Source organism: Neovison vison, chromosome 5 (genome assembly GCF_020171115.1).
Source record: "Neovison vison isolate M4711 chromosome 5, ASM_NN_V1, whole genome shotgun sequence".
NCBI lineage: Eukaryota > Metazoa > Chordata > Mammalia > Carnivora > Mustelidae > Neogale > Neogale vison.
The window spans coordinates 99,457,277-99,481,434 of NC_058095.1; the positions used below are offsets into that span (position 1 = coordinate 99,457,277).

Sequence of the window (24,158 nt, forward strand, 5' to 3'; positions counted from 1 at the left end):
CCATACGTGGCTAGTGGCTACTGTATTGTGCTGCAGAGCTAGAATATCGGCACATGGCAAGGACTCTGTACGTATTTAAAGACTACAATTAAACGAAGGTCTCTGGGTCTTCTAGGGCTGCTGTAACAAATTGCCAGGAACTTGGAGGCTTAAAACAATAGAATTGTATTCTCTTGGAGTTCTGGAGGCTGGAAGTCCAAGGTTAAGGTGTGAGCAGGATTTGTTCCTTTTGGAGACTCACAGGAATAATTCCCCCCCCCCCTTTTTTTAAAGATTCTTATTTATTTATTTGAGAGAGAGAGAGCCCTAGGAAAGGGTAGGGGCAGAGGGAGAAGTAGACTCTCCGCTGAGCAGGAAGCCTGGTTTGGGGCTTAATCCCAGGATCCTAGGATCATGACCTGAGCCCAAGGCAGACACCCAACTGACTGAGCCACCCAGGTACCCCAGGAATAATCTCTCCAATGTTTTCTCCCAGATTCTGGGGGCAATTCTGGACATTTCTTGGCTTGTACACATATCACTCCATTCTCTGCCTCCATCTTCACATGGACTTATTTCCTATGTTTTTCTATGTCTTCTTCTCTGTCTCTTATAAGGACACTCTCATTAGAATTGGGGTCTATCTTAATGTGGGATGATCTCTTCTTGATCCTTGCCTTAATTATATCTGCACAAACGCTTTTTCCAAATAAAGTCACATTCAGAGTTCCCATGTGGACATAAATTCTGGGAGGCAAAGGGGGACATTATTCCAATCACTACAGGAACCTAGGTACTTCTATTTCTGACAGCTCCCAGTTGATTGTTCCATGCCCTGTGGGCTAAGGAAACTATCATGTTACCTTGTTGTATTTTCAACAGCCTTGCAAGGGATTATCTTCCTTTCACCAAAGAGGAATCTGAAGTTGGGGGTTTAAGTAATTTTCCCAAGATCTTGTAGCTGGTAGGTAGCAGAGTTTGGCCTTGAACCTAGGTCTATGTGACTATAAAGTCCTGATCTTATGGCCTGTACTCAACCCTCACTCTCTGGCTCTGCAGTTTATTAACTGCCCTGCTTTAAAGTCCTTCATAAAAAATATCTCCTTGTGGGTGCCTGGGTGGCTCAGTGGTTTAAGCTGCTGCCTTCAGCTCAGGTCATGATCTCAGGGTCCTGGGATCAAGTCCCGCATCAGGCTTTCTGCTCAGCAGGGAGCCCCCCACCCCCCCGCCTACCTCTCTGCTTATTTGTGATCTTTGTCTGTCAAATAAATTTTTAAAAATCTTAAAAAAAAAAAAAATCTTCTTGAGAGCCTGGGTGCCTCTGTTAGTTAAGCTTTTGCCTTCGGCTCAGGTCATGATCCCCAGGTCTTAGGATCGGATTCTACACTGGGCTCCCTGCTCAGTGGGGAGTCTGCTTCTCCCTTTGTCCCTACCCCCCTGCTTGTGATAACTCGCTCTCTCTCTCTCACACACACACACAAGCTATCTCCCTCAAATAAATAAATAAAATCTTAAAAAAAAAAAAAGTCTCCTCAATTTCTAGTCTTCGAGTCAGTGGCTTTACATCACTGTGCACTTTTCATATTTGGTCAGAATGATTAATTCTGCATAAAAAGCGTTTTTCCCATTGTGTAAAGAAGTTACCATTGTTGTAAAGGGCTAAGAAAAGGACTTCTTTTCTTTCTAAAGTTGAGGAGACCATGGGGAAAGGAGAGACTGAATTCAGTCATGCATTTGGCATTCCACTGTTTGAAAATCATCCTCAGATCTGGGAGTAACATTCTGAGTTTGTGTCCAGAGGTGGAAACAGCTCCAGGGACAGGGTTGTGAGGAAATGTTTGTGACATGGATCCAGTATTCTGAGGAAGTTGCTCAGGGTTACTCCACCGAAGGGAGCATTTGTCGATCTTCCCTCCAAATGTGTGCTTAGTATTTAAGAGACAGACTCCTAGGACAAGGAGGCAGTCGATTCCAGATAGTTCTGGTGTGGGAGGCTGACCTGGCACAGTCGATTCCAGATAGTTCTGGTGTGGGAGGCTGACCTGGCAAAAAGCATTCAGCTGGAAGATGGGGTTACTCTGTTTCTTTTTTCATATACATGTGAGCATAAACATAGCTCTCATCTTCATTTCCTATTATTTATTACCAGATTTTTATTTGCCAAAATAAGAACCATCCCAGCTTCCCGCAATGGCACTGGAAGCCCCCACCACAATGGCAAGGGGTAATGGGCAGGGCCAAGGTCAGGGCAGGATTGTCTTTCCCTGAGCCAGAAGCTTGCTGCCAGCTCTTTGCCTAATGGCCAAGTGTAGTGGCATTCCAGGGTCCCCTGTCTCTGCCCCCTCCCTGGGGCTGACCAGTGAGGCCCAGATGTCACTGACCTGGAGGAAAGACAGTCCCTTACTCATATCAGCAGCCGCACTCAGCAGAACAAGGAACATCTATCTCACTGTAACATTTCCAAGCCTGGGCTTGGTGTCTACACTTTGGAATTTGGCTTCAAATTTGGTGGAAGGGGCCTTGAGGGGATATGGATCCTGTGCCTCTGCTTTATGAGGACAAAAGGCCCTGGGCCCATCGAATGCACGTGTGCTGCTGTAAACACTAAAGCCAAAGCAAAGAAAATCAAACCAAAACCCAAGTGCAGACAAAATCCATTGTGTTGAGCGATACCCCATCCCCTACCCGCGCCGGAGTAAAACTGCAACGGCACCACTGCGCTACACTGGGAAACATTCTTTCTGCCGCCTGAAATATGGACTCTTGCTCGCTTTTAAGCAGAGCGCTCTCTTCCCCCCTCTCCTCGCCCCTGCTCCAGGAGCATGCGCAGAGGAAAGGTTCGGTGAGCACCCCCCTGACACCCAGGAGGAGAGCTCTCACCACGCGTCAACCTGCCAGCAACTTGAATCTGGACTTTCCACGAAGTCCAAGAATAACATTTCCTGAAAAATAAACTTACTTATTTTGATTTCGAGAAAATATATTTTGTTGTTAGCAACCCAGTCTGCGGTATTGCCGCAGCAGAACGAGCGGGTGAACACACTGGAGAAACGGGGGCCCGGCAGGAGGGCTGGGGGCAGGGTGCGCTTGAACTCTTGCTCAGTCCTGCGTCCTTGACCCAACTTGGCCTCGGTTTTGCCATGGGTGACAGAGCACCTGCGGGGTTGCTGACTATAACCCCCCAGTCAAGGGAGATGCTTGCAGGTGGGAATGTTTCCGATGAGGCTTTCTTGCTGGGGGATTGCACTCAACAAGCCCAATTCCTCTTCCTCTTCCTCCCCGCTCCGTGCGGAGGGAGATGCGGGTTTTGATTTCCCAGGTGAGTTCTGCTTACCATGGGCAGATGGAGTGTGCTCTCCAGCTCGCAGGACTTCGTTTCTCTCAGGACTCAGGTGTAAATTAAGGGAAGGGCATAAAATTCTCTCGGGTCCTTTCCAGCTCTAAACCCACTTTTCCCCCAGTAGTATTTCTTCTTACTCATCTTTGTAAGAGATATCATTTTTTAAGGGGGGAAAAAAAAATCTCGGAACCAAAGAACAAAACCAACCACATGAGAGTCGAGTTTTCCTGAAATGTTGAGCAGGTATAGTATACACAGGTGTGTGGGCGTGAATTGACCTAACAGCAGGGACACTGCTGTGCTGGGTATTAGGAACACAAAGACAAATAAGAAGGTCGCTACTTTCAGGGGTTTAGAATACACTAGAAAACATTCAAATGATTGGTGTTCCTTTTTATCTTAAGCTTAAAAAAAAAAGAAGAATGAACTACAGCGATGTTCTGTTCTTCCTTTCCCTCCCTCATTTATAAGGCATGTCTCAATTTTAAGCCTCTGAAAAAACGAATGAACAAATGCCAAGTGTGTTTTAGCAGAGCAGAGAACAGTGCCCGGCTCCCAGTCTAAGTGCAGGCATTGTTTACCTGTATTAAGTTAACACACATTCGGATATGAACGTATCTAATGCATTTAGCAAGGGGCTCATGGGAGCCGCAACTACACTCAGAGAAAGCCAGCGGCCATTTCGGAACTAGAGAGATGTTGTGGTTGTACAGTGCTGTGAATGTACTAATTGCCACCAAACTGGACGCTTTCAGGGGGATAATTTTGTGCTAGGCGAATGTCACTTCAATTTAAAATAAAACAACAACAGCTAATTGCCACTCAGGCCCTAGGCTGGGGTAAGATGACTTAAACACCTGAGATTCAAGGCTGAACGTTGCCACCAGAGAGGAAGAGGGAACTCACAAGGTCAAGGCCTGAAGGTCGCTCTGTATCACTGCAGAAGGGCCTCGTGTCCAGTGAGAAGGGAGGCGGGAGGAGCTCACGTCTGCACCAGTCTGGTCCTCAAGGACCGTCAGCAGGAGCCCGTCCTCAGCCGGTCTGGCCTGCACCTGACCACCAAACTCGCCAGGTGTCTGACGGGGCAGGCGGACTTGATTATTGCTACCCGCCTCACTCAGAGTGACTCAACGTTTACCAGACAATAGCATATTTCTCTCTTGTCTCAGCACTCCTTTTGCCCAATCTATTAACTTTTTCTAGGTGTGAAATGCAAGGCCATGTGCGACGTAACATCGGTCTTATCACGTTGTTGTTTCCATTTGCCCTTTGAAGGCCTTCTGAAAATGCCTTTACTTTAAGGGTAATGCTTTATTTTCACACATACGGACCCACCTCCTTCTTCCTCTTGGATTCCTTCCAGCTGGGGGATTAGGCCTCGGCAATTTAATCACCCAGCCTCGTTGACCTCGTGTCTATGGCCTGAGTAACATCATCATCTCTTTTCACAACATAATGTGTATTTTCTGGCCAACTGTTCTGTTTCTTCTCCTCCATACGATTGTGGGAAGACAATGGAACTAAGATGCCTTTAAGCTCTTGTTTCTTTTCTTTGAGGGAATGGTTAGGCTTTGTTCTTAGTTCCCTGAACTACTCCTTTCTTTCTGGTTCAACAACACTTACTTGTCCGTGCTCACAAAATGAGCCTTTGCTCCTGTCTTGATCTTCTCCTTACTATTCACACTCTGATGTTTTGTGTGTTGGTGTGTCTGCAGCTCACCCCTCACCAGGGTGTTCTGTGACTCTCAGTGAGTCCCAAATGCATTTAAAAAAAAAAAAAAAGATTTTATTTATTTATTTGACAGGCAGAGATCACAAGTAGGCAGAGAGGCAGGCAGAGAGAGAGGAGGAAGCAGGCTCCCCACTGAGCAGGGAGCCCAATGTGGGGCTCCATCCCAGGACTCTGGGATCATGACCTGAGCCGAAGGCAGTGGCTTTAACCCACTGAGCCACCCAGGCGCCCCCCAAATGCATTTAAGTTTATGACTGCTCTTCAGTGGTTCATATCCTGATGTTGTCACTTACTGGCCTTTTAATTCTGGGCTCATTTCTTAATCGCTCTTTAATATAGTTTGTGCGAATTCGGTAAGGTTATGCCTGGGCAGGCACAGAAAATACATCTGGGAGGTAGTAGGTGTGCCATAAATGTTTGTTAGGTTTACAGTAAAACTATTTTTATCTCAGGAAATGTTTTCTCTGATCTGAATCTCTGAAGTTAAAACTGCACATGAGTGTAAGAAAACAGTCACTCATTGTGGTAGGAACACAAATTGGTACTTTTCTACAGAGAAATTTTACCACATATACTAAACATATTAAAAATATGTAAACTTTCTGTACCAGCAATTCTAATTTGAGGAATTTATACTAAGAAATTCAGTGAACTGCACAAAGATTTTGCTGCGAGGATATTCACTGAGTCCTTGTTTGTATTCATAAAATATTAGACACATCTAAATGTTTATCAATAGGGGATAATTAAAAAGATCATGATATATCCATGCAAGGAATAGTATAATTATTTAAAAAGATGTAAAAGAACACTGAATGACAAGCATGATATAATAACATTTTAATTGAGGAAAGATGGTTAAAATGCACTTGGATATTTAATAGACAAAAATTAATCTTGATTAGGACACCCGGGTGCCTCAGTCTGTTAAGCATCTGCCTTCGGCTCAGGTCATGATCTTGGGATCCTGGGATCAAGCCCCGCATCAGGCTCCTCGCTCAATGGGGAGCCTGCTTCTCCCTCTGCCTGCCACTCCCCTGCTTGTGAGCACACATGCCCGGGTGCGCGCGCTCTCTCTCTCTCTGACAAATAAATAAATAAAATCTTTTAAAAAGTTAATCTCGACTCTTTAAAAAATATGAAGTCCTGATGTCCAGCCATTTGCCAACTATGCTTACTGTAGCCACTACCATGGTGAATGGCAACTCCCTCCTTCCAATTGCTCGGGACAAAACTTTGGAGTTATCCTTGATCGTCACAGCCCACATCCAATCCCTCGGGAAATCCTTTGGCCCTTACATTCAAAGTGTACCCAGAATTTGAATCTCACCAGAGTCACTGCAATTGCCCTAGTATGAGCCACCATTGGCTCTCAGCTGGATGGGTACAGTGGTCTTTCCTCTGGTCTTCTCACTGTTATGCCTCACAAGTTCTTCTCAACACAGTGGCATAGTGACCCCGCTAAGGCATTAGAACTCATCACGGAGCTCCTCTGCTCATAGCTTCCTGGCTCACTCAGAATCCAACACATAAAATAGCCTACAAAGCCCTCCACACCTCACTCTTCTCTTATTACCTCTCAGATTACCTCTCTCTCTGCTCTCCCCTTTGCTTGATTCAGCACAACACACTTCTCATTTCTTGGGCACACCAGCCAAACTCTAGCTTCAAGCCTTATCTTTGCTCAGACCTTCTGGGTGACCTTGACTGCCTTACTTAAAACTGCACCTTGCCTCCCTCACTGCCAGTATTCCCAATTACTTTTCCCAGTTCTATATTTTTCCCATAGACTTATGACTTTCTAATTCCATTTTTCATTGATTTATGATGCATTATGATTTCTATAGTTAAACATTTCTGATCTGGAGATGCAGCTGACGGTCACTATGTCTTACAACTAGCTGGCAGCTTTTCTCTCTTTTTTTTAAATTTTCCCAAGTAATCTCTATACCTGATGTGGGGCTTGAACTCACATCCCTGAAATCAAGAGTCACATGTTCCACTCACTGAGCCAGCCCCACTTTTCTTTTTTAGAGTCATGCATAGGATGATGGTGCATCATGAGTTGACATGTGATGGATTGTTTGCAGAAATGGTTGTGATTATTCCCTTATTTGCATATCCCCCTTTTATTTTGTAGTTCCTCTATTTCCTTGCTTGCCTGGTATAGTAGCTTGCTTTGATAGAGACACTGTGGTAGGAGTGAGGGGCCACTTCTTAGCCTGGTCCCCAAGAAGCCTGATCTCTCTTGGAACTTTGCTTCTGCCATATGAACAACCCCAAGCTAGCCTGCTGGATGATGACAGACAAATGGCCCAGGGTGCTTCTACTATCCTAGTGGACAGATAAAATGCTGAAAGCAGAGCTGGGGGCTCCTGGGGAGTTGATGGTGGATTAGAGGAATCATCTCAGAAGAGATCAGAAGAACCATCCAGCTGAGCCCAGACAAAACTGACCCACAGAATAGTGACTTAATGTCTTTTATTAGGTAATAATAACTGATACCAATGGTGCCTGAAATTCAATGAGATACATGAATAATTTTCTTATTATGTTTATAGTATATTCCCCTCCAAGTAAAATAGAAGCTTCAAGAGGGAGCTCTTTTTTTACTGATGGGTACATCTCTTCCACCCAGAAGACTCAAAAAATAGTAGTTAAATGTCTCGAATGTATGTATATATGGGATAATCTTATTTTTTTAAAGATTGGAAGGATACATGCTGACATCTTCATAGTACTTATCTTCTAGTGGTAGAATTACAAATGATTTCCCCCCTTCTTTTTGTTTACCCATAATGTTCAGTTTTCAACAATGAACATGTATTCCTTTTGTCAAAAAACATTTGGATACTCAAACCTGGCAAATGTGACTCATCTAGACACTACCCTTAGGGAGATATACCTTCTCATTGCCACACTGTGGGCTCAAGTATTTTCATGTTTGTGGCATCTGGGAGTTCTAGGGTTAATGATACAAACATTTGATCATTTTCACCGCCAAGAGGAAAACATCAACTCTGAACAACGTCCTACATTAGGGCATGGGTCAATGGAAATTGTCACCCAAAAACTTTTCCTGATCTGCTATTTCAGTTCCATACATGCTAAAATTCAGTTAACACCTTTCCTTAGCGTTAACTGATCACTCCAGTTCTTCACAGCTATTAGCACATTGAAATGGTGTCTGTTGGTTGGAGAATCAAGATCTTGACTGTATTTACTTTTTTTGTCTCAGGGTTCGTATGCATTTCTTGAACATCTTTTCTATATAGCTATTAAAAGTCAGATTCAGATTAACAAGATAACCCTTAGGTTCATGTGCCTACTCACTGGTGAACATTCATTAGTAGTGAAGAAATAGACAGTATTGATGAATGTTCACCAGTGTGTAGGCACATGAGTTGTTATTTCTTTATGTATCTTAATGCAAAAGTCAGAGTCCGTTTTTTTAGTTGAAGTAGAATTGACACCAATGTTACCTTCCTTCCTGGTGGACAACAGAGTGATTGGACAAGGCTATCCATTCTGCTGTGCTCACCATAAGTGGAGCTCCCATCTGCCACCAGTCAAGCTATTACAATACCATTGACTAGCTTTTCTACGCTGTGAGTTATTCATTCCATAACCAGTAGCCTGTATCAACCACTCCCCTTCACCCATTTTATCTACCCTCCCACCCTCCCTCAGGACCATCAGTTTGTTTTTTGTATTTATGGGTCTGTTTCTGCTTTCTGTTTGTTTGCTTGTTTGTTCATTCATTTGTTTGGGTTTTTTTAAGATTTCACATATAAGTTAAACCATATAGTAATTGTCCTCCTCTCTGACTTATTTCACTTAGGGGCTACAGGACTTTTTAACATCTGAAAGCGTTCTCTTTTTCACTGAAAACCCAGTTGCTTATCAAGGCATTCTTCTTCCTTCCATCCTTCCATCCTTTTGCTCCCAAACATTTGGTAAGCACCTATTCTTTTTAGAAGCAGTACTAAGAGCTATAGAGAAAAATGTGGGTGAGAGAAGATAGGCGAACTGGCCTTCCAAAGAGGTGAGACAGGCATCCAAACACACACTTGCCCTAGAGCAAGGTGAATTTTAATAATAAATAGTGTGAAATAGTACACTGGTGCTCAAAGCAGAAATGACCCAGTTGACTTACTGGGGGTGAGGGTGGGAGTGGTTGGCAAAGACTTCACCAAATGGAGTTGCACTAGTGGGTCTTACAGGAATACTAGAACTTGACCCGATGGAAGAGGGAGTGTTGGGGCAAGGGAGGGGCATAGGCAGCAGTTGAGGCAGGAGAGAACGAGAACAGGGATACAGAAAGTCTTAATTTTGAAAAATAACAGCTTTTCTAGAATATAATGGTTTTAGTTGAGTGCAGTGGCATTTCCATGTCTGTTGCCACTGGGCCCTCCTGAGACTGACCAGTGGGGCCCCCATGTCACTGAGGTGGAGCTTCCAGTTGTGTGGAAATTCCCTCACGCAAATCAGCAGCTGCCTTAGGAAGCTCTGTCTCCCTTCACATATCATAGGAGTCGCCCCATGAAAGTGTACACTTTAGGGATTTTAGTATATTTATAGAGTTGTGCAACTTTTAGCCCAGTATCATTTTGGAATGCCTTTATCATTTCCCAAAGAAACCCCATACCTGCCAGCAGTCTCTCCCTACTACCAGCTCCGCCTGATCCTTGGATTCACCTGTTCTGGGTATTTAATATAAATGGACTCCTACAATAGGGAGCCTTTGGTAAATAGTTTCTCTCACTCAATGTATTGTTTCCAAACTCATCTGTGTTGTAGTGCAAATCAGTACTTCCTCTCCTATTGTGTCAGAATACTATTGATTGTGTGGATATTTTGAATATACATAAACAAAACCAAATTTTGTTTATCTGTTCAACAGTGAATCACATTTGAATGATGTCCATTTTTTGGCAATTATGAATAATGCCGCTGTGAACATTTGTGTATAGGTCTTTGCGTGAACGTGTTTTCAATTCTCTTGGGCATACATGTCGGAGCAGAGTTGCCAGGTTCTGCGGTAACTCTATCTTTTACATTCTGAGGAACTGCCAAGCCGTTTTTCAAAGTGGATGTGCCATTTTCATATCCCACAAGCCATGTATAAGGGGTTTAATTTCTTCATATCCTCTCCAACACTTGTTAGTGTCTGCCTTTTTTATTTTAGTCATCCCACTGGGTGTGGAGGGGCATATCTCATTGATATTTTGATTTGCATTGCCCTAGTGAGTAATGATGTTGAGACTCTTTTGTATAGTCATTTCCTTTCTCTCAATATATCTGTCTGCTTAGCTTTTTAATACATACATTCTTCTCTGGATTTTAAAAGAGTTGATACAATTAACTCATTCCCTTTTAGCCTCATTTTGTTTTTTTAAATCTCTGGCTACCTATTTTCAGCCAATGCTCTCTAAAGAGTTAGCTGTATTTGACTGGCTTTATTTCCTTATCTCATACTCACCCCTTGTCACGCTGCCATTTGCACAACTCCAGAATACAAGGAGATTGGTGCACTCATGGGACAGGAGGGGACGTCCTGCTTCTCACTCCCCAACCCCCTTTGCAATCTGGCTTCTAGGATCTGTCACTTTTCAGAAACGGCATTCCCTGTAAGGCACAGCTTCTCAGGTGTAGCCGAAACCAAATGGAGGAATCTAGGTTTTCTCAGGCGAAGGGGAATTTCACACCCTTGCCCTCCGAAGTTTTCATCTGCTGCACCGAGTGAGTCTCTGCTTATACTTACAAATATGGCCCTTTCCCTCCCGTGACCCCATCACCAGACAGGGGGCCTGGCGGGCTCCCTCCGCTCTGCGGAGACGCCGGGAGCCTTCCCAGCAGGCATGCTAGTGTCAGCCAGACCAACAGGAAGAAAGAAAGTCAATATCGAGGGCAACTGGCAGATTGTTAAAGCTGGGCCTCGTGTGGAAGAAAGATAATGGTCTGGTGATTTCACATGTAAACATTTTTAAGATGCCAATAGCCAGCAGGCAGCCTTTCACATCAGATATCTGTGAAGAGCATCAGCCCTGGGGAAGGCAGGGAGACAGGAAACTCTTACCCTGGACGGAAAATATAGTAACTTGTATTGAAGAGAAGAGCGACTCATTTTCCAAGTGCCAGATTGTGCCTTCCTGATTTACGGCAAGACTTTTGAGGCTGACGACTCAAATCTAAAGTTACTGCAGCTGCCTCCCATGCTTGTGGCAAATGATGAAGTGGAAGACAGCGTAGGAGAGTAAATAGAGCTCTAGGGGGCCGGCTCCGGCCAGGGGCTCAGTCCCCTGTTAGAGCAGATATCAGGAATGACACTGTGGGAGAGCGAGGATCATCTTTATGGGGGATAATAAGATGGCAAACTTTTAGATTGTTAAGCTGTCCCCAGCGGGAAGCTTGCCGCACTGTAGGAGGTGAACTCACATTTTTCAATCACCACGCCCCCCTACACACACACCACACAGCACACACACACTATACAACTACACATGCCACACACATGGATACACACATACTACATGCACACAGGTGTGTGCCCACATATAAACCACATGCATAGATACACACACTATATGGACATATATACACAACATGTACCACCCACTTATACAAACACCGCACAACCTGCACACATACATACATATATACCACACACATATGCAACCATATACATATCACATATACCACATATATATGTGTATATGTACATATATATATCACATATACCACATACATATACATACATATACGCCACACACCTATGCAACCATATACATAAATATATATCACATATACCACACATATATACATACATATAATCCACACACATATGCAACTGTATACATATGTATATATCACATATACATATGTATATATCACATATACCACATACATATACACCATACATATATACACATGCATACCCCACATAGCACATACATACACACTGCATACACATGCACACATACATACATTTATGCCATACACATATACACCACTATACATATATGCACCACCTACGCCACACACATACACACCCGCCACTGATATGCATTCACATATATATAACATACACCACACACATAAACACATGCATGCGTACAGGCATACACAGACACCACACACACATGCACACATGTGCACACACACCCCATATGCACATATACCATGTACACACACACACACACCATGTACATACATCCCCATACACCTCCCATACACACACATACACCTACTTTAAGGAGAACTAGTTCACAGCACCCCTGGGGACTCTAGTAACAGCCCCTGCACCACTGAGCCCCCGGAGCGGGGAGATGAGCCAGCTAACTCCAGTCGCTCAGAAGCGGGAAGCTCTAAACCTCAATGCTGGTGCGACAGACTTCAGAGCGGGAACGCTCCACTGCTTTGTCACAGGTTGCCTGGCTCACACGAGGTTCGTGATGAGTGGCTGTAGTTGGGACATTTCTCAGGACATACTCGTGCCCCACCGGGCGGGAAACAGCAGAGAGCCTCCTCACCAACTGTGCTTTTGACTACCTGGATATGGTACCTGTTTCTCTTATTGGGGTACACGGCCTCCCTCGTGAAAGCTAACCTTCTTGGAAATGATTCCCAAGTCTCCAGACTGTCAGAGGCATGGTGGAGGCCAAGGCCAGAGTTGCCCAAAGGCCAATCTGGGTTGAGGACCACGTTAAGGAGAAGTGGAAACCATGTGTATTTATGGGGATGGGGGGTGGGGAGCCACATGGATTTCGGGGGCAGATGGGCCCCTGAGGGAGGAGAGCAGGAGGAAGTTATGTCACATCGGGGCTTGCGTGGCTGTTTTGGCTAAAACACTGACTAGAGAAGCTGGGCGCTGGGAGGGGGCATAGTCTGTGGCAGGAGGCCTCGCTTGGCCCCATGAACCCTGGCCAGCCTCATATCTGTGAAAGCAAGCCCTGCTGTCAGGCTGGGGCTGGAGCTGAGTAGGATAATCCTGAGTGACTCACAGGAGTGACCCCTTGGGCCCAAGGGCATCCCCTGCTCCTGTAAGCACCAGCGCGGCACACAGGGCTCCAGTTCAGAGCAAGTCCGAGAGGCTCTGCTCAGCTGATGCTAACGAGACCCGAGGCTCAGCAGCAATTATCCTCCAGTGACTCGGTCACCCAGGCCGTGGATCTTCACTTTCCCATTTTTATGAATGCAGCTCTGGGCATTCTAGAGACTCAGGCTGCCTAGGTGATATCTGCCTCCTTCCTGTTCTCCACCATGGTGTATTTTCATCAGATATCTCAGTGCAAGCATGTTGAGAGAGGAAGGTGAGAAGCACACGTAACCTGCCAACCTTTTTGCAGAAGAACACTCCCAGGTATGGGCAAGTCAGAAGAACCCACAAACCCACGAGAAAGGAGAAGTTCCTTGAGCAAATCAGAGCGTACAAGTGTGCAAATGAGGCTCCCCTCCCGACCTGAGCAGAAAATTTTCAGTCTTCCAATTTAAGAAACCTTGTAAACCATTAACCCTCCTCTATAAGAAAAGTAGAAACAACAGAAGCTACTGATGAAGCAAAAATACTTTACTCGGCAGGGGGCCAGAGGGTTTGGAAAATGTTATTAAAAAATGGAACGTCTACAATGGTGAGAAGAATGGGAACCATGTCGAGAGAGGAAATTGAAAATGTCTGGGTTGTTTGGGGCCTTGATTTACCTGTTGAAAATGGAAGAGTGTTTCACATTCTGAACCACGTGCCGGCAGTGACAAGTTCACTACTTAATCAGAAAAATCCAGCAAATTAATAGGTAATTTTGATGGAATAACGAAACCTCTCTTGGGTGGAACGCTAATTATCACCCTGCTGTAGGGAGAGGTGACAATGTGGATTTGTCCAGGAAGAAGGAGAGAGAGAGTGCTATTTTCAGGGTCAGTGAATTTCTCTTTTCTTTTCTTTTCTTCTTTTTTTCAGAAGTGAGCAACATAGGAGAGAAAAATGATTTTGCCCTGTGAGCAATGAGCTGATAAGCTTTGTGAGGTGGAGATCCTATTCCTTATAGGACAGGATTAATGTGTGACCAGCTCTTTTGCTGGCAAAGGGAGGTAGCCCTCTGCTATTGTTGTTAAGGGGGGAAGGTGATTTGGGTCCATATTATTTATGAAAGTGTCTTTAATGCCCTTAAGGGCCGTTTGCCCTGTCCTACTTCCTCCTTAGCCAAGTCGTGGGGACCTGCATTGGGACCTGTTTCATATTTCAGTTCACCTAGCACACACGATGAGGGGATGTGTCAGTCCCCCTGCCTGTCCTCCGGCACGACAACTGCAGATCCAGAGACCCGGATCCCTGGGCTGTACCCTGGCTTCACTGGGCAGACTCTAGGCCTCTGTCTTACCAATTCTGAGCTCCTCTGTGTTCTCTGTGTATGTTCTCATGGCTTGGAGTATCTTCCTCCTTGTCTTGGATGACTCCCACTTATACTTCGGGCCCTCAACGGGGGCGTCCTCTCCAGGAAGCCTCCTCTGAATTCTGCCATCACAGATGCTCCCTAAGCATCCTGTGTTTTTCTTTATCACAGCCCTGATTGTTCTGGATGGTACCTCTCTATTTCCTTCTTTCCTACCCAGGACCTCCAGCATGGCAGAGGCAGTAGTGACGGGTTTTACTTTGTGAACTAGGATCCAACAGAGGGATTGACCTGATAAGAAATTGCTGGAGATGGGAGATGACCTGCTCTTGATGGCAGATGGGGGAGGGGGATCCCTCAGGCTGAAATTTTCGTTTGTTATGAAGGTTCAGAAACCGCTCTTCCAGGTGGGGAGGAATGGGTCCTCCAAGGGGATCTTGGAAGTCAAGGAAAGAATGGAGAGCACAGTATGGGAATTAGAACATTCTTGGGAAATACCCCACCTCCTGCTTCCTACAGAAATGCAGGGATGGTGCCATTGATGAGATCTTACTATTACTCACCCTATCACAGGGGACCATTCACTTGGCTAAAGAATGTGGAAGAGAAAAAAGCTATGTTGCCAAGGTATGTTCTGTGATTCCCACAGACCATCTCCCGAGACTGGTTTCAAGGAGCACACTGTGAGCCATTAATACATTATTTTTCCTTTTAAGCTCCCCAGATAAGACACCAGGTGGTAAGACTGAGGCACCTTTGATCCCAACAGCCTTCAGGTCCTCCTTTCTTCCCTCCCTCGTTCCCTCTCTTCTCTCCCCCAATCCTTTTCCCCCTCCTTCTAGCGTTTTCTAAGGGTGACATATGAATCATAATAGAGCGGGCCACGAATGTATTTGCATGTGGCTGACGGTTGGCTTGCAGACAGCCCCAGTCTACACATGCTGAGAGGGCCAGTGGCGGCTGGTAGGGACACTGCGCCCCTGACAAATGGGTATTCCACCATCTGTGGGTGATAAATCAGTCTCCTCCATCCAGGGACATCCAAAGTAGAAGATTTCTCACTAGACCTGAGAGTCTTAAGAACAGGAATTATGACTTACTCCTCTTAGCCCCCACAACATACCACTCGCAGTCGGTCCTTGACAATGCTTGTTGCATAAATGGACACAGTTCAGTATTAGTCCAGGACAGGGTTTAAAATCACATGCTAATTACAGATGACAGAGAGGACTCTGGAAGCCCCTCTACCTCAGGAGCCAGGAGCAAAGCCAAGAGTACCACAGGGTGTGTGCCCCCGTGAACGGGCAGATGGTAAACACACATCTTCAAGTGAGAAAATCCAAGTTGCCATGAACACAAGGTCTCACCGGACGTGGGTGGGTGTGTCCGTCTACGTTATCTGACCTCTGGACCAGGAGCCTCAGGATGAATGGCTACCCTTCCAGCCGGAGATATTTTCTCGCCTTTGAAGTCTTCTGATCCATAGTAAAAATAAAAACGGACTGCAGAGTTTCCCTTTTCTTTCCTAAGCCCAAATGAAGTGCCTTCCATGTCGTTGGCACTTACTCAAGACACATTTGAATGAATGATTTGGATGTGCAGGCAAGCTGGCAGGGACATCTGTCACAGCGCCGATGGCCAGCGTGGATTTGGCTGGTCCAGCTGGCTGGGCGGGGTTCCTCGTCTTCCCTCCCTGCTCCTCCAGGAGCTGGCGGAGCCGGCTACCTTCTAAGATACAGCAAAGCTTTTCTTCCATGTAAAGAGATGTTAGAAGACAGGTCTCAGGGTGCTTCCTTCCCCGTTTCTTGTTACGCCTTAATTTCCGTTTGCATCAATCTCCTTATCTGAGCAGAAGCCCCCCCTCCCCACCTCCCAATCCCTTGTGGGGTCGTGGGAAGCCTTCGTTTCCCAGTTTCCTCCTGTGGCCGCTTTCTCATCTCCAGTTCCCGAGTTGCTGCTGTTTGAGGCTTCCGCATCGGCGGCCCATTTTTCTGATGGCAGATTTTTGGCGGGGCTGCCAGCCTCATAAAACAAGGTAATGGTCCTGAGGAAGCAATCACTTTAGCTGGCGTTTCACCGCAGTGTCCTAAGAGCCCCGAAAGGACCCGGAGGAACAAAAGGGAAACAACAGTAGCCCCCCTGACAGCCTGCGGACGGCAGGGAAGGTGACGGTGAACGTTAGGAGCGCTCCGAGAGGTCCTGGTGCCTTCACAGGACACCAGGGAACCCGCAGGCTCTGTGGCCGGCGGACTCTTCAGTCTCCCGGCAGCGAAAACCTAACGCAGAAAAGAACTTGATCCCACTGTACAGTTTTGCAGTTTTCCTGAAAGTCAATATTGCACGTGGAATGCCTAATGGGGAACTGCTATCAAAATGGCAGCTAATTACAGGTTAGTGGATAAAACAACACTCTTCTCTGGAGAGCTTGTGCACATAGGCTGAAGGATAAAACAGGGCTGAATGGTATTTGATTTCTTTGTGTTTATCCAAGTCACTGGCCCAGGCAGGAAGGTAATATATGAAAAGGGACATTTTTGAAATAGTTGTTTTTTGAATTATGCCCATGAAATATACACTCTGCTGTGGGGGACATGTGGGAAAGCTACACTCTGACCGCATGACTAATTTTTAAAGCCTTGCATAGAGAGAATGCCCCCCCAAAGAACACAGCTGGGTTATTCCTTCGTGGACTGAATGTGTCAATTATGAATTGAACTAAAATGAAATTTTCTTCCATTATGGCAAAGGGAATCAAGGAGTGGACGCTGCATCTAGGGTATTACATAGTAGTTCATACACCAAGTACTATTATTTTATTAACTTTAAGAACATGTTTTACATAAAAACAGGCAACATCAAAAAAGCTCAGTTGATAAATAAACATAATATATCACAGATGATTTCATTCCACATTAACCTACATTTATTAGCTTAAACTGAGAGATTAGGGGAAAAAATTGGATCTCATTCCAGCTTTAATCGTGGATACAAATTGTTTGAAAGTTACTTCATTAAGATTCTGAAAATCAAAGATTAACCTATGCCATCTGATCCATGCAGCCATTGATAAATTCAGTATTTTCAAAGGAAACATTGAATTTTTTTCCCTCGCACCAAATTGAAACCTTTCAGAAACTTGTTTAAACGCATCAAGTACCTAGCCCATCTTTTTAGTATGCATGAGCAAAATACTATTTAATTTCACACTCAACTAATCCTTTAATAATTTTCTTTCAGCCAGAATGAAAAAGGCTATTATTAATTTCCTAATAAAATAAAAAAAATAGTTATCAAGGATATGACTCTAACCTTGGACCAGTTTCAATTTCTTTTTATTTTTTCTGAGCTTACATCGAAGATTAATGTCAATGGCAAGTGAGAAATTGTCCCTAGAGAAATATTTAAGGTCTTTTTCTTACCACATTCGATTGGACTGGAATGAATTGACATTATAGTATCTTTATCATCACTTTTAAAATCCTACTTTCTCTTAATACCGACGGTGAAGGCTTTTAGAACTATTATTTACTTTAAATTAATAAAGTATATCACAGACAAAAATATACAATTTTACATTTAAGCAACATTAAGGGTCTCATTTCGGTTGACCAAAAAAGAACGTTGAGGCAATTTACAGGTATAGTTTAATTATAGAGATCACTCTTCCTTTAGGGAAAAAGAAGGAATCTAGGTTTCTCACTTGTCTCCAAGGGCAAGATACTGCAAACCTCATGATCAAAACACCTGCCAGTTAAAAGCTCGATCACTGAAAAATGATCACGGCAGCTTCAGTGTTGACGCCCATCAACAATAACATCAAAACTGAAGAGGGGAGAAAAGCCCACCCTAACCAGAGGCATTCTAAGCCTCTACATTGAATTTCCTTTTTCTCACCAGTTTATGACCCTTAATGTTACTGGATGGATGGTTGCATATTTGAGATGATTAAAAAATAAAAGACGGGGTTAAAAGCACCTCCTCCTCAGTATGTAATTACACACAAATTAAAGACTCCTTCTGACAGTCCTAGGAACCCCATTTGTTACTGTTTTATGTATAAGCACCATTGAGCCAATTTTAAAGCACATTTGGAGTAATCAAATGTTTAGTGTCTTCAAGTTTTCTTGATTTATTTGCCTTTAAACAAACAAAAGAAAACATGTAAAGTGTGATAATTTATGCTCTTTTCACATCTGAATTGACAAAAATGTTAGTTTTGGAAGTGCTTTTAATCACCATTTTTCCCAACAGACATGAATGGCTTCCTGAAACCTGATGATTAAATAAAGAAATCCGTATCTCCAGAAGAAGTGTTTATCTGACCCTCTATCACCACATGCAAAGTAAGGGTCAGTCTGAGAGGATTTTTCCCAAACTCCTAATGGAAATGGCAGACAACACGCAGGAAAGGCTAACCTTTGAAATGACCAACTTCAAGTTTCTTAAAGATCTTTGGACAAAAAAAAGAAAAGAAAAGAAAAGATCATGTAGCAGTTTAAAAAATTAACAATTTACAAATTATAGAAAAGATATGCTATCTACAGTATATGCCAGGTGACTCACTCGTGTTTTTTTTCAAACCCACATCCAAATGAATCATTACACTGAAACTACCACCTTGGATCTTGGTGCTTTCCACAGTTCCGCAATTACAGTGAAGAAGGGGACACACCAAATTTGTTGTGCTGCTGCCCTTTTCTAGGGAGAATTGGGCAGAAAAGAGAAGGAAGTGAACCTTCACACTCTTTGGTACAGGCCCTATATAGCAAACTTCAGCCCGGGGCACCTTTTTATGGTCAAATTAAAAACCTTTGAAAACAGAAGTTTATCATGGAAATGCTGACAGATCCTTACCCTGAGAAGGGCTGGCAGGCAACACAATAACATTAGGAAAGCTGTCCCTCAAGCACAATCGCAGTTCAGCGCAGGGAACAGAGCTGTCTAATGGGTACCGCTGGCCAGCAAACAATGGTGATTTAATGTGCACGAGCCTTGGTCATAGGGTAGCTCCATGACCCTCTAAGCTAAACCAATTTTTCTTCTTCTTCTTTTTTTTTTTTTCCAACTGAAATATGCCTCAAAGGGTAAAGGATTGCAATTTTAGCCTTCATTCATGGATATATTGCTTTCTTTCAACAATATCTGACGGGCCTGTTAACCACCACCCACGGGGGTGCTAAGCGTTGCAGGAGGGGCTCACTGAATACAAAACACCAAGTGTTTTCAGCAGTTTATTTGTATTTTGTTTTCTCTGCTTATTTTTATATGCACCACGTGTAAGTTAGATGGGGGCTACGGTAAAAACATTTTCAGTGACTGAAACCTTAGTTTTCCTTCTAATGATGTGGAGCAAATCGCATATTCATCGATTATGACGAAGAAAATGATTTCTGCTACAATGCCGAGAAAAAAATGTGTTCATCAATAAGAACAGTTCTCATCTACAGAGATGATTTACACGATGCAAGTCATGAAGGAGTTCTTCTTTAGTAAGTCTACTATCCAACTGAAATGATGAATCTAAAAATTCCCTTGAAAATACCATCTGGTTGGTCATGTATCAATAAAGGAAAGACAGTCCCCATCACCAGGCCACCACCATAAGAGCTATATTAAATACTTAGGAAAAAAAATATGGAAACACTGTGGCAATGATGAAATCGATAGTTACAGAGATACACTGCCATAATGGTACATAATTTATTCTATGATAAAGTGAAATAAAAAATAAGATCAATTTGGTTATAGAAATTCCTTAAAGAACACCACCACTTAATTATTTCAAACTTGAACTATCCCAAGAATGTTGTGAAAAAAATTAGAAAGCACTGGCTAAAAAGCAGAGCAGTCTGGATACACCAATGTAATCAGCATGCCTTGTGCTTGTCTGTTAACCCTCTGAGTACATCTCTGACATTCAGAATCTCAATAGCTTCATGCTAAAGATTGCATTCCATCTGATTACTCAATATTTCTACTTGACAGGTCACATTCCACTGTTTATTCAGCACAGATCACTCAAATTCTACAGCGATACGATACGCTGGGATCCCATGCTGAATGTCCCTCTGCGGTGTGCTGGGAAACACTCCCCAACTTTACAGGGTCCGCGGTCCCCCTAGACTCAGATGGAAAAAGGCCTGAGCTGTGCACTAGAAGTTCGGTACATAGATGCTGTAGCAATGTACGTAATGCCCACAGGAAAGACAGTAATTCGGCGAAAAGAAAGGAAAGTGACAAGCTACTGGCAGGTAGGTCTCTGCCCATAGGATTCTTTGTAGTCACACATTTAAAGTTGAGGCCAAGCGACAGAGCCACTCCTTAGTCTTAGAACAGTGCTTTGCTTCGTAGTTCTAGAGAAAGCAGTAATTTCTGACTGGTTCAAGGTGTTTTACCAACATGAAATCTAACTACACACCAACCCCCTTCTTGGTGTTCTGCCCTCCCCCTCCCGCCAAAAAACCCAGCTGATTTGTGCTACTTCATGATGTTATGTGCTACCATTACAGAACTCTCTGAAACGAGGAAACCTCTGAATAAATGATCTACTGTTTACATGTCAGGACAACACAGACCAAAAGGACAAACCAAAATGTGGAAGAGCAAAAAAAAAAAAAACACACACACACACACACACACACAAAACAAAAAACCAGGGAAACTCTGTCGCAAAAGCCATGAGATGTCGGGATTTTTAAAATGTGTATTGATAGAGACCAAAGTTTATGAGTTGAAGAGTGAAAAACAGTGATTAAAGACCAACATGTATTCAAAAATAAAGACCTGACTATACAAATTTGAAGACTGTCAGATACCTAAGTATATTTAAAACAGAGACCGTGAGTGCTGTTCGGCTGTCCAGATGCAAATTTCATGAGACATCACTCACTGGTTGTCTCCTGGGTCAGAGAACTGAGCAAACCTTAGCAGGACATTTGGGTCGGACCTTGTCTCCAAGACGTCACGACCAGCCTCTTCTCTAAGCCCAGCAGGACACACTGGAGGCGACAGGCCCTCTTTCTGAAATGGGACACCATTCCAGAAGAAATTCACTGGGGATTCAGGACTAGGCAGGAAGGTTTGGTAACAGGAGTGAAAACACGGGTCTCAGACAGGACTTGGCCCAAAGGGAGAAAAACATGTCTCTCTGGACAGCTAAAGGCAGTCATATCAAAAGGTCATCTTAGGGAACATAAGTTTTATTCTCAGGGGCATCTTCTAGGTCTTCCATCCTGTTCTTCCGGGGAGGTTGTACATAAGTAATCTAAAGGTGCACATGTAATTCTCTTACCGATGGTTTATTTCCTTAAAACCCACTTTTAGAACATTCTGGAGTGTGCCTTCCCTTGCGCTTTCTCCTCAGTCACCTTGCAAAGCACTTGCCTCTAGTTCCCTGTGCCCCAGCACCCCTCTGTACTCTACATGGATTTCACGCTGAAGACTGCAGTGCGCAAAAAGCAGGTGAGAAAAGGAACAGGATCTTGTTTCCTCTTTCTGTTTGAAATCCCAGCCCTATAGAGCACCTGGCAATTTATTGCTCTTTTCCCCCAGTTGTTGTTGTTGTTGTTGTTGTTTTCTATAGATGTCTCATACTGAGCAGGCAGACCCTCACTCACCACGCACAAGACAAAGTATGGTGACTTCCGAGGGTCTGCGCTGTCACTAGCAGCAACTGATGTGGAAGCAGCATTTCTGGGGCGTCGTCAGCCCATCTTCATGTGGAGGCGATGTGGGGGAGGGGGCGCCAGCTCTTTCCTGGGTCAGGCCGTTGGCCACAGACCCAGTCGCCTCCACTCGGGATGCAGGACTCGCGGCCGCGGACAGTCATACCTCTAGTGAAAAAAGTCCCTTTCAAAATGGGATTTGTGAAGAAGAGAGGTCTTATGTCTAAGTTATAAGCCTGCTAGATTCTAAACCCACAAAAAAACGACAAGCGAGCTATCGTTCTAGATGTCCTTCTTGTCTGGACATCTCAGCATCTAAGAACATCCTTGATCTGCAGCAAAATCAAGAAGCGTGTGTGTATACATCCAAAGGCCTGAAAACTTCCCCAGGGGTTCTCCATAAAATCCTATGCACTCAGAGGGTTAACGTGCGATATTACAATACTGCAGATCCTAGTTTGACTGACGAACACATTCATTGCTTCTATGTTTAAAAAAGTTGCAAATTAGCCTTAACCCTTTGAGGACCCTATTAGCAGCAAGTTGCCATCTTCGCAAACACCATGTGGTCATCTCGTTCAGCAAAGAGAAATCACTACAAAGATACCAGAAAACACACTTTCTGTTCTGCCATTCAAGCACTGAGTGCTAGATAGAGCAGATGAAACTGTTTCACATAAATTTGGAAAACAACCTCAGAGTCTCAAAGGGTTAAGCTAGGACTTCGAGTAAAAGGGTCTTATTAAAAGGGCGAGTTTGGGGAGCGAACAGTCTCAGATGAGCTCGGGGAGTAGTCTTCTGATTCCGAGTTGAGTTCAGACGGAGCTGGCTGGGCCTTGTACCGGCTCCTCACATCCTGGTTGCGTCTTCGTCGGAAAACCTGCCTCTCCTTATCAAGAGCGGTGGTCTAGCAGGGGCATAAAATGAGAAAGAGGACAATTAGGCTGAAGGAAAGGGCGAAAGGAACGCTTTCGGGAACTTTCTGAGGTCCGAAACATAGGCTGGCCAACTGAACTGCCCATTTCTGGCTCACTTGTGTGGACAACAGTCACCACAGGGGCGGAGCTCTCTGCTCCCTCCCAGGGCAGCTCTTAGGAGCGCCTGGTCATGACCTCAGGAGACACAGGCAGGATGGATGATGTGATGGGTTCAACCTCTCCCCAGCCCTCCCCGGCCTTCCCCAAGCTCCACATCTATTCCCCTCGGTCGCTCCCAGGCGAGCCAGAGAGCCCCCGGTGAACGGGAGCCCCAGGCCCGTGTGTCTGACACGTGAGGACACCAGGCATGCCTCATTCATCAACATCCAGCTCCAGGCGGCTGTACAATCAAGATGAGAGGTGATGAAGTCGTCAGACATGGAAACAGAGCCACAGGCTCATCCCGTTCTTTTAGCACCTCCTCATTCGAAATGATCTTATGATCTGTTGATGAGGGAGGGTGACCACATCTCTGGGAAGGACTGCTGTAACTTGAAGGGAACCAGTGCCCTGAAATTGGAGACTGCTTTGACTGCAAGTAAACCAAACGGAAAGCCTCCCCTGGATTTAACTTTACAAAGTTCATTTTCATTGTAGTATGTGGTAATTTATGAAACAGAGATTCAATTATGTGGGTATTCCAACTCCGGGGTCTCTCTGCCTCTTTTCCTGATGAAACCTCAGATCATCTCCAGGATGTGCTACCCAGCCGTGGCTCTGGAAGTTATTATGACATCAGAATTGGGAACGGCATGACTTCATTACAGATTTAATGGGTGTGGGGAGGAACGGGGTCATTACGGAGAAACCTTACACAGAGCGAAGAGTAGGTACAAAGCCTGAAGAAAAATATAGAACACATATAAAAGTTGAAGGCGTCCTTGTTTGAAAGTCTCTCTTTAAAAGGATGTAGCCTGGAGGTTATTCTGCTTTTAAGAGATTACTTTTCCTCTGTAGGGATATATACCACCATTTTTCCTCTTGAAAATTTACTGTTAGCTTCTTCAAAGAACAGAGATAAATTTATAGCCAGCCTGGTTCTGAGAACAAAGTGAAAACCAAGCCCCTCATACAATT

The 24,158-nt window shown here is 44.4% G+C and overlaps 1 protein-coding gene across 4 annotated transcripts in view; it reads right to left on the reverse strand.

Annotated features, from left to right (window-relative positions):
* Nucleotides 1–17,230: 17,230 nt before the first annotated feature.
* The window catches only part of DCLK1 (doublecortin like kinase 1), a 350,518-nt gene continuing 343,590 nt past the window's right edge, over nucleotides 17,231–24,158 (reverse strand). For 2 of the 4 annotated variants that reach the window (XM_044249592.1, XM_044249591.1), the window contains exon 17: nucleotides 17,231–23,011. In XM_044249592.1, coding sequence (XP_044105527.1) covers nucleotides 22,847–23,011 — 165 coding nt within the window. In that variant the 3' untranslated portion in view covers nucleotides 17,231–22,846. The remainder of the gene's footprint in view (nucleotides 23,012–24,158) is intronic. The other 2 variants (XM_044249594.1, XM_044249593.1) reach the window with 1 other exon arrangement.